The sequence below is a fragment of the Buteo buteo genome, chromosome 2 (assembly GCF_964188355.1).
Source record: "Buteo buteo chromosome 2, bButBut1.hap1.1, whole genome shotgun sequence".
NCBI lineage: Eukaryota > Metazoa > Chordata > Aves > Accipitriformes > Accipitridae > Buteo > Buteo buteo.
In genome coordinates this window covers 56,428,019-56,444,282 of record NC_134172.1, presented here as the reverse complement: position 1 = coordinate 56,444,282, position 16,264 = coordinate 56,428,019, and the positions used below count along the sequence as shown (strand labels likewise).

The 16,264-nt window shown below is 42.0% G+C and overlaps 1 protein-coding gene across 1 annotated transcript in view; it reads left to right on the top strand.

Moving 5' to 3' along the window:
* Positions 1-15,242, top strand: part of ULK4 (unc-51 like kinase 4) — a 266,896-nt gene extending 251,654 nt beyond the window's left edge. Inside the window, exons 36-37 of the mRNA XM_075055583.1 lie at positions 11,606-11,694; positions 14,678-15,242. Coding sequence (XP_074911684.1) covers positions 11,606-11,694; positions 14,678-14,762 — 174 coding nt within the window. The 3' untranslated portion in view covers positions 14,763-15,242. The remainder of the gene's footprint in view (positions 1-11,605; positions 11,695-14,677) is intronic.
* Positions 15,243-16,264: the final 1,022 nt, after the last annotated feature.

Here is a 16,264-nt window from a genome sequence, read left to right as displayed (position 1 = left end):
CTGTTGCCTGCTCAGTTGGAAATTAATACTGCCATGCCTGAGATAACACAGCTGACTATGGGCACCCCAGTCTTTTACAGCGTGGAGTAAAATAGGTTAGTGTAAATCACGAACAGTGGTGGTTCAAGCCAGCCCACTTAACGTTGCCCTTTAGTGGGTGCATATATACCTAGATTTCATATTCTAGCAAAGTGGTTGGTAATTTCTTAAACTGCTTTAACTCAAATACTTGTGATTGTTTGACTCTTTACTTAATTGCATGATTTTAATTTAGCTAAAATTTGTTTAACTATGCAAAGGAGAAGATAAGCTGGAGTATCTGTGGTAACAGTGCCAGACACAGCCTTCTACATGGAGAGGATGAACAATTTAAGCAGATATTTTGTAACTTCTACATTCATTTCTTGACACTGTGATATATTCCTCCTTGCCTTGTCCCAGTTTGGTGATCACAACTGGGCAGTTGCAGTAGGACAAAGTTGTCGTTCCCATGCCCACCACCTGCACAAACAGGTAGTCTCATTCCCCTTGCTCCATCTGCCGTGAAGGATTACGCAGAGTTGTCATGCGTTGCCCTTCTTTTTATACTGTCAGGGATGAGTTACCAGCTACTTGAGTTTATCCTTAAATAAAATGAGCCTTGGTCTTCCCTGACTTCTTTTATTAACAGTAAAGCAGTACATTGCCATTCACGTCACTGGTTAGTGACATCATGTTGGACTCACAGTCTTTGTATCTTTTTCTTTTATTGTTGATAGAAGACTGCCAGGTTGGAGAGCTTGATCCTTCATGCTCCCTAGCATAATAAGAGCACTCCTTGCATCTGTTAGAAATGGCTGCTGATAAGAAAAGATGAAGATGACTGTACAGCACTGTATTGAGAGAAGAAGGTGATTTATCTTCTCTTTGCAAGTTTCTGCTGTAAATCATTTAACCTTGTCTTAGAGCCTGTTTGTTTTTGCAGTTGCAGCAAAGAAACTCCGCTGTCTTTATATTCATCTATTTTGAAATATTATTATAAAGAACAGTAAAATGGTGTTATGTTGGGGGTAGCTGTAAGAGTTTCTCTTATGCACAGGTGGCCAGGAGCTGGAACTCAATGAATTGATAAGAGCAGAGGAAAGCTACTGAGGAACCTGTTCCTGCCAGTCGCTGCTGAAACTGTGATAGTCAGCCAAGTGTAGGTGTATGTGAGTTGAGGTAGGGAGAGGAAAATCGATATGAAATTCTCAAATCACTAGTTTCTTGATGTCACTAGAACAGGCAGGGTGAAGCATGTGGAGACCAAACACAACTTAGTGAAATGGCAAGTGTTGACAAAAACCAGACCATGAATGTGCTGAGGACTTGTGGTTACCTGCAGTGCAAGACATGGTGAGGGGGGACGACCTCTGAAGTAACTGTGAGCGCTTACTCGCAACTTGGCCTATTGAACTCTTCATTCTGAATTAAATCTTACTGTGTTTATTTAGAATAAGCAGTGTAAGTCTGGAAGTATATGTGTGTCTGTGCTAAGTGCAGATTTGGGCTGACATTTTGGTTGATGGTTGTTTTCACAACTGGCATTAAAGTATTCAGTCAATCTGCAATAGCTGCTCTTTAATGATGCTGACGGAGTGGAGGGAGAATCAAATATGGGACCTGCTCTTAATTTCAGAGAGCAGCAAGAATGACAAGTCTTTATTCTTTATTCCAGTGACTGGCATACTGCGTACTCATGTTCCTGGGGGAAGTTAGTTACCCCCTTGTTTGGAACGTGTTTGCTTTCTGAGACACCCACCCCCCACCCCCCCCAACGATTAGCACTGTGCTAATATTTGGGTACTGGGAGCCCAGTATGATTATGAATAGATACAGGAGCTGTCTGAAAAGGAATGCTGCTGTGGTCAACAATGAGAAATCTGCTCTCTTTTCACACGGACAGATGTTTTCCTTCGGGTTGTACGGTGAAACTGGCAGTTCTGAAACCTGCAACCTGTTTATTCGATTCATAATTCAAGGCCAGTGTAATTCCCAGTGACTATCACTGTTGTTTTCGTTATGGAGTCCTAATTCATTGTTTCTGTGGGCACAAAAGAATTGCTGGACTCATTTGGTGTTTCAGTACACTGTAATTTTACGTAGTGCAATACTGTTGAGATTGCCTAGCTGTGTCATCTGTTGGGCTCATCACTATTACTTCCTTTTGACCTCCTCTCTGTAATTGTGCATGGATGACTTACTAGCTGCCGTAAAGATACTTAAATGCAACTGGGCTTGTTAAAAAAAAGACATGAATAGACCAAAATGATTCTCTCTGAGATCAGTGAGGACCAGCTAGGTAGCTGTTTGCTCTCTGCCAGGCAGTCAGAGCCATCTGTCACATGACAATAAGCAAGCATAGATTTCAGAAGTCCATTTGGTTTTATGACAGTTTTTACAATTTTATGGAAATTGAACCATTACATAAAGCATAATTTTCCTCAGAAATTGGTGTTTTATAGACTTACATCCCATTTCAGTCATTTACATTCCTAGTTGCTTTTTACATAAAGCATAAATATAATGATGCTTTTTTCCCCTAATAAAAAATCTTTGGAGCTTTTTTTTGTCTTTTTTTCAGTATATGAAAGACTATCCATGTTTGGTACTTAAGGAAAACTTCAGGGTTATATGTCCAAGTTTTATGTGTCCATAGAAACTGAGTCTATAGAGGCTACAAAGGAACAAATGTTTAATGCTTTAATATTTAGCTCAAAATCATAGTTCATAATGATTTTCTAACAAGATTTTGCTACTCTTTTTGTTCTTTAAGTATGTATTTTTCATAATCCGTGTTAGTTCTTAATTTAACTCATCATATTCCTGCTTTTCTTGGAATGGTAAAATCTAACACATTAAGTCACGTTGTACAAATTTTTAGTTGCTGGAGTCTGGTGTTCAAGTCCAGATTATGACCAAAGTGAGCATGAACTTTCCAATTTTGTTTCATCCTCCATGAAAGTTAATCAATGTCATTAAAGGTTCTGCTCAAGGGAAGCTAGGGATTTTGTATACTAGATTGGATTTGAATTGCACTGATAGATCTGTAGAAGGACAACTTTGACAGCATCTGTTCACATCACACTGCCTTTGTCAAGGCATAGTAGTCTTTTATCTTTATGAGAAGCATTTTAGAGCAGGACAAAGGACAATGTTAAGTTGGAGGTATTATTTTGTGGAGACTATATGTATTAAAACTCAAATTCCTGAGTAGACTGCAACTTCTTGGAGGTTCCTAGGGGTTTGGCTGGTTCACCTGAGCATCACAGGCATGGCTGCTCAAGGGTTTGTGTCCTTGGATATAAAAGCATTTATGAAATTGGTAATTGCTTGGTTGCTTGCATACTTCTCCTGTGTGGTAATTGCCATTTAAAGGCCAGCACTTTCCAGTACGTTCTGGGTGTCACTGGTTTTCCTAATAGTGAGAAGATGAGTTATCTGTAGTAATGATTCTTACCCTTAGACGTGTATAAATATTTGCAGTTATTTGAATTGTCATAGCACGAAATATGTCAGTGAAAGAGCTAGGTTCAGGTGTACTAGATGAACATGAAAAGAACATGTAAGTGAAAAGAAAAGGTGGCCATCCCTAACCCATGGAGCATATCGATGAAAGTCAGATATAAGTCCAAAAAAACTTTGCAGTCAGACTATTTCGTGATTTTATGGGGAGATATAAGGGATGACAGATGCTGAAATTCAGCGATCTTATTCACGACTTGAATTATTAGGCAATAAAAGACAGAGGCACTAGAAAAAAGAGGAATCAACATTTAAGAGGGATTGGGAGCTCATTGTCAGAAGCTATTTTGGGAGAAAAGCTGATGAGGAGAAAGTGAGACTATGAAGGACATTTGCATATGAGAGATCCAGGGAATGATGAACTTGAGGGGAAATCTAGATACGCAGAGAATCTGTGTGTTGTTTTAGTGTGGGTTCATAACTGCTTTTAGGGTTTTTTGCTCCAAGATAACCAGGAGCCTCTGTAATAGATCCTAAAGGAACATAAACATAGGATCTAAGCCTAAATTGGACTTGCTGTGGTAGTGAAAAATTATTCCAGTGGATTTCCCTGTTCCTTTTGTAAGGGGGGAAGTCGCAAGAGACCCTCAGGGTGAGGCGTACCTGGGAGGTGGTGGTCTCAGCAGATCCAGCAAGGTGAGGACAGGCAGCTGCCCAGGAGCTGCGGGAAGAGGGGTCTGAGGGGGTTGTGAGGTTTGTGTAAGCTCAGGATGTGCTCCTATTTTGCTAAACCTGATGTTTGAGGCCGGCTGGGATCATTGTTTAGACAGAGTGAAACTAGTCTGAAGTGGTACCTCAGGCAGTCGTTGGCATGCAGGTGACAGATGAACCCGTGTTTGCGGATGAGATCACCATCAACGGGGTGGCAAGTGTTTATTTTTAATGTCATATTGATGTTGGGCTGGCTTATGAGCATGCGTAACTTGTCAACACTGCAACACTATGTGGAAGTCTCCTGTAGCACCTTGAGACGCCTTTTGCCAGACAGGACTGTCGTTTACTTTTGCTAATGAAGTTGCTGTGGACAGCTGGTTCTAAAGGATGTGAAGAGGTTGCCCTATCCAGTTCTGTTAAGTCAAATATTTTAAACTCACTAGTTACAGAGGATGGAAGCTGTGATAATGGATATTTTCTGGGTTATAAAGACATCTTGGATTTCCTGAAAGCGAGCTAAGGACACTGCTCTCAATAAAAACCAAATAAAAAAAATCAAACAACACAGCAGTCTTCTGTTCAATAATTACCCCACAGTTTTACGAATCTTCTCTTATGCTTAGACAATGCTCCTTAGAGTTGGTAATTTTACAACTTTACAACAACCACGGAGCATGCCTTTGTGTGCGTTAGGTATACGCTGAAGGGCAGAGAATAGCCTCAAAGTGGAAGGTGTCAAGAAACATCCAAAATCAATTAACCATTATATAGCATGTGGGAGACATTTGTTGTCTCTCTATGAAGAGTCCTTAAGACAGCGTAGCTTTCAGACTGCCGGGAAACTGGTATGTTTCCAAGTTACCGGTGGAAATTGCTTTGAACTTAGAATAAATCTGCGCACACATACAAATTAGAAGAAAACAAAACACGTCAAATGAAATCTTGACCTTATCAAAGTCAAAAGGAGTTTGCTGCTGACTTCAGTGAAACAAGAATTTTATCCATAAAGAGGAAAAAAAAAAAAGATTTTTGAACTCTCAGATCAGAGCTAAGCTGTCTGATGTAGGGGTTTTTTGTCACAGATACCTGCTTGTTTTCACATGCATTTGCAGGATCTGAAGGCCACAAAGTCTTTGTAATTGTGTGTCTGCAATCCCTGACTGCAATATGCTTGCCAAAGCACACCTGGAACACTCATGCTTTTGTAACTTTCATTTCTTGTTTTTATGGTCCAGCAACATTGCTCAGGCGTGTTCAAATGAGTTGGTAATTAGTAACATAAATATAACTTGTCCGACTTGATTTGTTCTTCCCACACACATTCTGTGTCTGTCTCTCTCCGGCTGAACCATGTGTAGAGGGAAGAGCAGCAAGGAAGCATGCTGTGATGGGGGGGAAATGCCAGGAAGGTTTTTACCCTTTTAGAATGAGCTCTCATACATTACGGAGAGCAAAAATAACTCATGGCCATCCTTGTGAGCATGCAGTGTCTCTGCAAGCATGCTGTCCTTGTGTGTTCCTCTGCTATACTTGCAGAGCCTGGCAAGAGTTACCATTAATTTTCATTAAACCACCTGTAAATTGGTTGCACCTTAGCGTTTTGAAGGATCCAATCCCGGTACCTGCTGAGAGCACATCTAGCAAATGCCAGATTAAACACCTCACAAAAACCCACTGTATATATCTGAGATTTTTGTTGCTGGTTTTAGTTGTTTTGGTTTTATTTTTTAAAAAATTCCTGCCACAGATATAAAATTGGCCTAGTAGCTGGAATGCTCCCCTGGTAAATGGAAGTTCATGCTTAACTTCTCCGACCTGGAGAGCCATGCTGCCTCTTGCCTCCCTGCCAAGTCCCCGTGCTGTGCTGTTATTCACTCACTGCGTGGAACCATCCAAACCTCCCTGCCTCTCCCCATCCAGTGGAAACTGCCTCAGCGACAAAAATGTGACCTTCACTTGCCTAGAAAAGGGGAGAGGACTGCAGGAGAGCATGGGAGTCTGTAGCCAGCTGTGAGGTCACTGAGAAAAGGGTTGGAGTTGTGGTCTCGGCTGTTAGACCGTGAGTTTTTGTTTGCCATGTTGGCAGTCTGAGCTCGCGAGAGGAGAGGGAATTCAGATAACTTTGTGCCCAACATGCAGGTTTCCATGCCCTTCAGCAACTACATGCTCCCCATGCAACATGCAGGTATTTCAGTCTCTGCTTGGGATTCCTCTTTGGCGGCTGACACCTAAAATATAATCGTTACAGCCTCTACTTTATAGGTTCCAAATGCTATGTTGGGTCTGGCCCTTCATTACACGAAGGTAGGGTTACATTACTTTGTAAAGGTAAGTAAGTGTGCAGGCCTACAGAAGGGATGGATCTGTTTGATCCGTCGTGGGAAGTGATGGATTTGTTTGTTATACCTCCTCTGGGCACTGGCAGCTTAATCTATATGCTTGGAGAGGGACTTACAGTGAAAGAAATATTTTTATTTAGTAAGTTTAAACACAATCAATGGATCTGTGGGGTTTATTTCATATAGATGCTCACCTGAACGAGTTTGTGTTTGCAGTGTCTCCTTGGCTATCGTGCTTCTCTGTTAAGAAGGAATGGCTGCATGTTTCTGGCCATGTCATCATGAGTTGTGAATGACAAACCAAGTGGCGTGTTTTATTTGATTGCTGCTGTGCTTGTGAATAGCTCAGTGCTGACAGCCTGGGAGGAAAAGTACCATTAAATGCCTTGCAAGAGGCATAAGACGGGCTGCAGCGCTGGAAGGTTTTCTCCTCCAGCCCAGGCATTGTGCCTCATTTCTGAAGTTACCGTCCCATTGACTTATTTGCTGGGCTGTCATGTCAGCTATAGCAATGTTTTTGACACCGCTATATTTTGTGACATTTGTTCCTTAAAAAATGGGAATAAGGTCACACTAAGCAGTGGTGAATAGCCATCAACTTTCAATCACTAGTAGCTGGGGTGGCATTTGAAGCAGCAGCTCTGGGTGGGGACGAAAGGCTCTGTGTCCTACTGATGGTGCCTTCAGCCAGTCACAGGTGGAAGCAGGAATGAGAAGTCTGAGATGCACATTTAAAATTGCAGGGACAGCACTTACTATGAAAACATTATTTGAAATAGTGTCTAGATGGCAATAGAAGTGTGCTTAATTCTTTAATTTTTTTTATTCTGAAAACTTAATTTTTTAAAATATATTTCATGTCCTACATAGGGTCCCAGTTAGTGCACAGAAAAAAATATGTTGCTGGTTGGTTTTACTGCTGTGTTAGCTGAAGATGCAACTCCCATTCACAGAAAAGCCTCCAGCTGGGGATAAGTGGTTCTTTATTCACAGCATGTGTTGATATTTGAGTGATGCTAACGTTGGACCTACAGGTATCTGGTGGTTCTGATAAATCAGTCCACGGCAGCTCCCATGTTACCTGTGAGGCTGCTTTCAGCCAGTGTCGGTAAAGTTGAGCGGGAACTTGAGCTAACTAATCCTGCAAAGGTAATTAGCTTAATTGTATTAAATTTTGAGGAAAAAGTAAGGGAGCATCACTTTATGAGGTTAAAATATGTGTGTTTGGGAAAGACAAAAAGCCAGTTTGTGAGAAACAAGCAAGGTATTTCATAAATGCTCTATCTGTGTATAGAGGCACGGTGATGGCTTGTAGAAAAGCAGCTGTTGAGCGTGGAAATGTTAAACATCTCCAGTGGTTGTTTATTTGAGAAGATAACACTTGAAGGTACAGCTAAATATGCTCCTGAGGCCTTTCTTCAACCAAAAAACAGTTTCATATAAAAAGATCCTTATTTTTACCCAATCAATATTTTGCATTATTTCCCAGTTTATTTCACAGACATTAAGCTTACAGTTTACTAGAAACCTCACCAAAGCAGGAGAATTTCTTTCTCTGCAAAATGGTGAGAGAGTAGTTCACTACTTAGGTCATTCAACTTGGTCATAAATTACAAAATGTGAGTTATGACTAATCAGAGAAAGCAGTTCAGTATTAAGAACTAAGAAAAGTAATTGTCCCTTAAGTCTCCATGCTTTTGTGAAACTTGAATTGCAAAAATAACTTATTAGACTGAGAATGTTTTATATTATATCTTTTCCTGCACTCACCTTTAGCAGCACCATAATACCTGAACAACTATCCTAAATTTTAGGAATACTGATTTTTACATATCCATTATGGTACTCCTTATGGCTCATCCTTGTTTAATAGAATTGAAGGAAGGAAAGCTGCTGGATGGGTATTGGCTTCACAAAGAAAAGTAATTTTGAAGTTCTTGTTAAATTGCAGTGAGTGTAAAACTAAACTGAGATTTAATTACATTTTTAATTAAAGGAATAGCTATTGATTATGTCATTGAATATGTGTTGTAGTCAGCCCTAACAAATAGCAATACTACAAGAGATCATTAAACTAGTTGTTAAAATTCCAAGTGAATGAGAACTAGAACTGGTGTGGATAAAAGGCACAGCAATGCTGGATAGAAGAAAAAAATAACAAAGTGAAAAATACATTAATTTATAAAATTTTGGTTACTGATGGTTTTATGTCCTGTCATAATTTATCTATGGAACAAAACAAAGACAAAATGGGAACAATTTTTAAATAAGAAACTTGGGCAAAGTTTTATCTTGGGTCTTGAAAGCGAACAGTGATTCAGACAGTATTTCTCATGAGCTTTATGTGAAGCAGGATGTAATCTGTCACATGTGAGGGATCTTCTGATCACTCAGGCAGCAATCAGATCCACTACACAGCCTGACAGAAAGGCCAAATAAATGCTAGTGTTCAGAGTAGCAGCAGCATGGGAGTACTGACAAAAAAAAAATGTAGGAAGCTGCGGTCGAGGACAGGGCACTGGCAGCTAACCTGATATTCAACCTGCAGCTCTCCTGCTACCACAGCATCGATCCTCTCCTAGGCCCGTGGTGTGGATGCCTGGTGGTAGACAGAAAGCAGTTTTCTGGACACTGGTGATGGAGAGCAGGGTGGGGAAACCCCAGCTGCCTGTGTAAATCTGTACAGCCACGTTTTGTCTGTGCAAGTTCTCCATTTGTGTGTGCAGGTGGCACTGCCAGATGGATGGGTCTGTTCTTCACCAACACCCCTTGGCTTGTGTGAAACTGTTAGCTGATGCTCTAGAGAAAATGTCTCCTAAATTCATTTTAGACTTCATTGAAACAGTCTGCAGGCTGCTCATTATGTTAAAGGCCTGATCCTCTCCCTTCTTGTGGTACCACTTTTACTGCTGAAAGGATCTTATTGAAGCATTTTATTAGATGGGGGAGTAGCCCCTATGGATAGGTAGCGCAGAAGCCCCATTGCTTGTGGCCGAAAGCTGCTCTGAACAGTGAAGTGTAATAGGGAGATGGGGGAGATGATCTCCTGGGTCTTTCTGTTCCTGTCCGTTACCATTTCTGTGCATATAAAGCCGTTTTAATCCTTTCCATTCAATTGCATTGTATCCACAGAGATGTATTCTTAATAATGACACAAGGCATGTTGCAACACAGGCAAGCTCATAGCCAGACCCTATGACTCAGTTGGCTCAAGTTATTGTCTGAAATAGAGCATTTTAGAATTAAAACTTATTGTTGCTACCAGATTTTGTAGTTGAGCATATTTTGAATGCTCTTTCTACGTATAATGCACAAAGGCTAATTCGTTAAAAGACTATGAGGGTCGTACAGATGTCAGCATCCAAGAGTTAGGCTGTATTAGAATTCGAGATCTGTAACCTTTATTTGACCTTGTAGTTTTATGGAGCATGACCCAGTCCTAATGACCTTCCTCCTCCCATGACCCCTGGCTCTTCAAAGCATGCAGGATGAACAAGGGGTACAAATGTGGCAAGTGCAGAGGACGTGGCAGCAGCTTATGGGGAAGTGTTGAGTAGAGGCATGAGCACTCTTTAGGAAGAGAAAGCACTGTCTTGTGGTGAAAGCACTTTTCTCCCTGTATTGCAACTGTATTGCTACTGTTACATGTGGTGGTGTTCTCACATTCACAAACCAGATTAAAAAGTGTCTTCCATGTCTAACGGGTGAATGGATGACTGAAATATAAACTGAAAGGGTAAGATACAAACCTCAAGAGAGTGAAAAGGTTTAATGACCTGTAATCAGGATTTACCAATGATATGTACTTGGGTAATGGCATCACTGGTTTTTTTCCAACACACGGGACACATTTTAGTTTACTTCAGACAAGTCCCTGTTCCCTGTTACTGCTTAACTACAGGATGTTGAGATTATAGATGTAGAGACACTGCTGTTGCAGAATCGGTGATAAATTATGGTGGGATGGCAGCTGTAAATACAGTTTTGCTTGTGATTTAAGAGGGAGATGTGAAGGCATATCACCCAGATGCTTGATCAATGGTAAATAGGGCCAGCCACGGCATGCTAAAGCTTAAAAGTCCTTGCCAGATTTTGGGATTAGAAGTCATCGTTTCAAACATTAACTCCTCCAGTATCAAAATAATCGGCTGCTCTGGTCCTCCGCTTTTCCTTTCTCTTTGGCCGAGATTTATTTACCTTTGCAAGCAGGAACTGACACACAAGCCTTCTTTTCAGTAATTTTTTGAGCTACAAGAGCTTCTTCAGCAAGTTGCCAAGTATTCAGTGTCTGATTGTGCTACACTGCTGTGCAACTTCATGTCATGTCCCCTGTGACCTTCCCATCCACCTGCTTAACTGGTCAGGAAATATGCAGCTGCTTGGGGCTGCATAGTTATACTACTTAAGGCTGGAGAAACAATAAGCCAGTCATTACAGATTAGTGTGATAAAACACACCAGCAGCAAAATCAGCTATAATCAGGATTCACTTGACACAAAAGGGCATATATCTTTGGTCACTCAGTCCCCTGCTCTGTAGGTGACAGTCCTGTGCAGGTAATATTCCTAATGACTGATGAGGGGCAAGAAAAATTTCAATATGCAACTGCTACCATTGCAGTGATTTTAACCTGGCTCCTCTCAGAGAAACCCCATGTGTCCTGATCTGAAGGCTGATACAAGCTTCGTTATTTTTTCCCTGAAGTGAGAAATGAAAGTGACTGCCTCCCCAAGATCTCCCTGGAATTCAGACTAAATGGGGCTTGCACATGCATTGGCACTAAGGGTGAAATCAGGATTGGCAGACTGTGATGTGTGAATTTGCACACATACAAGGACTCAGAACAAGAGTGAATCTCGTTAATTAAGCCAAGACATTTTAGATGGTCTGTGCCTAAAATTGAGTCCTGTTCAGTAAAAGGCACTTTCTCTTGGGTCTCTTTAGTGTCACATTCCATTTACAATTGTAATAAATGCTATAACTTGTTTCCCTCTCCCCTATCCCACAAAAAATGACAGAGAGGAATTTCTTGCTAAGCCTTTGATAACGGTTCTTTCTTTTTGTTCCAGATAACTTCAAACGAGAAGCATTCAGAGAGCCTGAAGAATGATGGCAATGCTCTTATCCAAACTCTAGAGAGCCTGGCCCAAACTGCCAGGTGAGTTCCCTCAGGCTTTCAAGAATTTCCAGGGCTGAGACCACTTACCTCCTCTTTTGTCTGCAATGGTCTTCTCCTGTAATCGCCTTCTGTGCAGTATAAGCTTTTCAGGTTTCTGTCCCTGGACGCCCTCCTCACTGCTGTCCTCCAAACTCTTCTCATTCAGAGCTTGCTGGAGTTCCTGCCGCATCATCATCTTGCTTTAATCCCCAGCTGCGGCGAGCTGCAGTGTGCTGTGCAGTCTGGCTCAATGTCTGTGCAAGTGTCAGTTTTGGTTGTTTGTTTTTTTTTTTAATATATTATTTTATTCCAAACACTTGGTCTGTATAACCGGATACTGGTCAGTGGTTCTTGGCAGAGTGGGCTAGATGCACAATGTGATGTTTGTGCCCTGTTTTAAAGTAGTTGTGTTTGGTGCACTTTGCAAGCTGATTACTTTCAAATGCACAACCAAAGAACAGAACTGCTTTTGTTTAAGAATACCTGTGGCTTCTCTGAGAAGGCGTGACACTTAGGGGAATGCCATGGCCTCCTCTGTGAGAGCAGAGGTGCTAGTCCCAACAAGTTGGCCAAACCTCAGCTCACCTCCCATAGACTTTCCCTCATCTAATCCCCCTTGGATGTATGAATGAATGAATGACTGTTCTCTGCCCCTCAAAACAATTCTTACACTCCTGCCACGGGCTGCTAGGCTGCATTTCATTCCTGGCTGAACTAAAATTCAGAGAAATTGTAGTTTATAGATCAGTTTTTGAAACACTAAGATAATCTTTTCAGTGCTCTTTGTGCTCCCAAATATGTGTCAGCTGTTTAGGAAAATTGGCTCCTCAGTATTATGGCAGGGTCAACCCTGTGTTGGAAGGAAGGGGGGATGTGGGCAGATGTGGAGAGGAAATGTTGGGACATGGTGTGTGCAAGGAGATGCACATCGAGGACTAACCAAACCTGTCAAGAACAGTCTGCATCCCTCTGGCATACTCAGCTGCTGACTCACAGGTTTTTGTATGACACATTAAATTATCAAAGTAGAACATCAGCTCTCCCCAAGGGAGACACTGGCATCACCACTAAAGATGATAGTGAGGAAGGACGGGGTTTTCTTCTTTTAGAACTAGTTTTCACTCTATTTTGTAGCACTTCAGCATTAGATGCACTAGACAGCCCAGTCGCTTCCTCTAATTGTTATCTATACATTTCTGTGCTCAGAAAACCACAAAACACAGAGCCCCAAATAAACAGCACTTGCTCTTATTTGACACCAGATGCTCAGCAGACCAAATTCTAGCTGATGCCAGTGACGAGTGTTTTGATACATTAGGGTAAGCCAAGTTCCTCCCCTGTGCCAAGTTCTCGCACTGCAGCAGCAACAGGGGAGCCCCTGAGAGCTCACGGGTTGCATTTCCCCTCCTCCCTATCTTTAGGGAACACGTGTCTGTATCCATTTGCCTCCAGAGGAAACTGAGAGGGATTCAGCCTGCATCTTGGGGCTGTAATGGACTTGGACATGGATAAATTGGCAACAGGCAGCCAGGAGAAGCCTAGCAAGCTTTATCAGGTTTAGCTGAATGGCCATTTTTTTCATGGAAGTTATGGATATTCTGCCATCTCCCCAGACTCCCTTATGTGGCATCTTTCCCAGAATATGCCTTGTGACCTAATAAACTTGGTCTCCTCACCTGTGCTTTGAACCTGGCTAAGAAGCCTCTCTGTGTCTTACACAGAACTGGAAGCCTTTTAGAGAAGGCCACAACTGAGATCCTGGAGCTAAGCCATCCTCTGAGTAGTCTAAACTCCCAGGCCCTTCCACCCACATATTATCACTGGGTTGAAGTGATAGAGCAGTGGTTTTGCTTTGCTCAGTTTTTACAGACAGGTTTCTCATCTTTCGCTCTGCCTGCGTGGCAGGAGGAAGATACTAGCCAAGCAGCCACGTGCCAAGAGAAGAGCACTGCTTGGATTGCAAGCTGCTTTCAGTGCTCTCCGGCTGCCATGTAGCAGCCATGGATTGCCAGACTCGATCTCTGTGATACATCCTCGGCTAGTCAGAGCAGGCAGTTGTAAGAGTGAGTGACACATAACTAACCCATTCTGCTTAGTAGCTATGTGGAATCAAATCTACGCTTTAAAATGTGGGATCATAGCTATTTATTTTTCAGTGAAGACAGTTGCCAAGATGAATTTGTTTCAGATAACTAAATTTTCTGGTTTAAACTGCTGCTCATTAAGACATTGGCTTACCTAGTGTGGACTGCTCATTTGGATTTCCTGGCTAGCTCTGTGTTCCCCAAAGCATGGACTGTCAGTAGTACAGTGTTCATCATTAGCAGCAACAGAGGAAGTTACAGATTGATCTACTAGTGTCCTTTCTAAGCTAAAGGTAAGGGATGGTAGTCTGTATAAAAATAAAAAGACTTGTTTCTGTGGACTAGCAGCAACATATTAGAGACTTTGTTCCAATGCTAGAAAAAAAACATGTTTCCAGGAGAAATTAGGCAAAATACATATAATAAAAACTTAGGTGAGGAAGCAAAGGGCCCCACTATGCAATCTCAAACCTGCAGAGCTCTGTGTGGTGGGGCAATCGGTCCTCCTCGCAGGAGGTGGACAACACCTTGAGCAGAACCACCTTCCTGTGTGGAGCAGCACTGCAGTGAGAGGGCTGTGTGTGTGAAAATGCATCTTTCTGTCAAGCTAGAAGTGTGTGAGTGTAGATTCATGGGGCGCATGATAAATTATGTCTTCTTTTTACAGAGGAGATTGAGTGAGGCAGCAGTTACTGTGAACTTAAGCTGAAATTTGTTTTTACACAAAATGTTCTACAGGGCAGACTCACTAGTTGCATGTTACTGCTTAACAGAAAAGTGGGGTATACAGTGCAGTTAAGGGCTATTGAGAATTTTCCAGCATAAAGGCAAATGTAGAATTTGAACAAAAAGTTCTCCCCTGAGACTGTCTAATAGATGTTACTGGTTTTAATTCCTAGCTCTCATGCTGATGTTGCTGTTGCTTCCTTGGCATTTGAAATTCTGAGAACGGTGGGACATGAGAACATCAAGACTACTAAGTGAACCGTTTTTGACCAGCCTACCAAAACTCGCACATTGTGTATGCTGCTCAGCACCGCAGTCCCGCAGGAACATCTTCAAACCAGCAGAGCAGATGTAGTTAATTTAGCAAGCAGAGCTGTAGCCATGTATGGGCATACATGTGGAATTTGGGAGGCTTCAAGATGGGAGGGAAACTGGTTTTGGGGTGTTGATTGTTTTTTTGTAAACCCCTTTAAGGATGAATTCTTGGTTACTCCTTTACCTTGCTGGCATTACATGATGTAGCTGAAGTGTTTGACAGCAAATTTGAAAAGTGTAACTTAAATAGTATAGTTATTTCACAGGACAGACATAAAGCATTTCACTATTTTAAGTTGCTGTTGATAAACGAACATTTCTTTTTGGACCAGGTGAATGCCTTGGCTGTTTATCTTAAGGGGTCACCTCATGCCTATGACTGGCACTAGACAAGACCTTTTTATCAAGACACTATTCATCACCTCTCGCAACCAGAATCAACACCTGTGATCAGAGAGGCTGTGTGTATATGTGGCATGTAGAGATGATAGATTTTACCAGGTTTTTACCCAGTAGCATGGGCTTTTGTTGTGAGACTGCGTGCCCCTCTGTTGCCTAGCACTGTAGAGCTTAAACTGCACTGGTGAAGCATCCTTCTCAGCTGCCAAGGCTCATGGCTGGAGCTCCTCTTTGAAAATAGGTGAGACAACAAGCCTGGCAGTTTGTCATGTGTCCCCAGTAAAAGTCAATACTCTAGGAAGGGTGCTCTAGAGCTAGCAGATACCACAGTGTGTAAAGAATTAAATTATTCTTCTCCCCACATGCCCTGAGCGAGCATAGCATGGCTAAGTCTGGTACTCCAATCATTTCTTCCATAATGTTCGTCTTTCAAAGCAGCCACTGCAAGTTCCTGCTGCACCTGCCGAACACACACAGGCACCTGCCTTAGTGAGCAGCTACAAGACTGTTCCTGGACAGCCCAGTCCTCCAGGGTAGGTGGAGGCAAGCAGCCACCCCTACATAAAAAAAACTGATTTCACCTTGTATGTTTTACAGGAATTGTTTTCTTACATTAAATACCATTATCTATTTTTCATAAGCTTAACAGCTGGAATTACTAGAGATGGGGAATAGGTAAGTGGGGCCTATTACATGGTAGTATTTTATAGTATTATTCTTTTAGCATGAGCATGGGTGAGAAGAACAAGGCTGAATTACCAGGTGAGACTTGCCCCTCTGCTGCTTCAGGGCCTTTGCTCTGCAAGCAAAAGGGGAGGCAGTCCATTCTGTAGTTTTGTTCAGCTCTCATCATCTTGGGATCCATAACTTGAGCTGTGATCCTTTGCAGTCAAGACCCCCTCTGATCTTCTGCTAGCAAACTGCTGCACTGAAGAAGTGGTGCCTGGGAGCGTTTGCACTCAGTAGAGGCTGCTGACAGCTGCACCGTGCAGATGTGCACAGTCTATGAATTAGCCAGCAGTTTAAGAACCCCTTTCCCTGCTTCC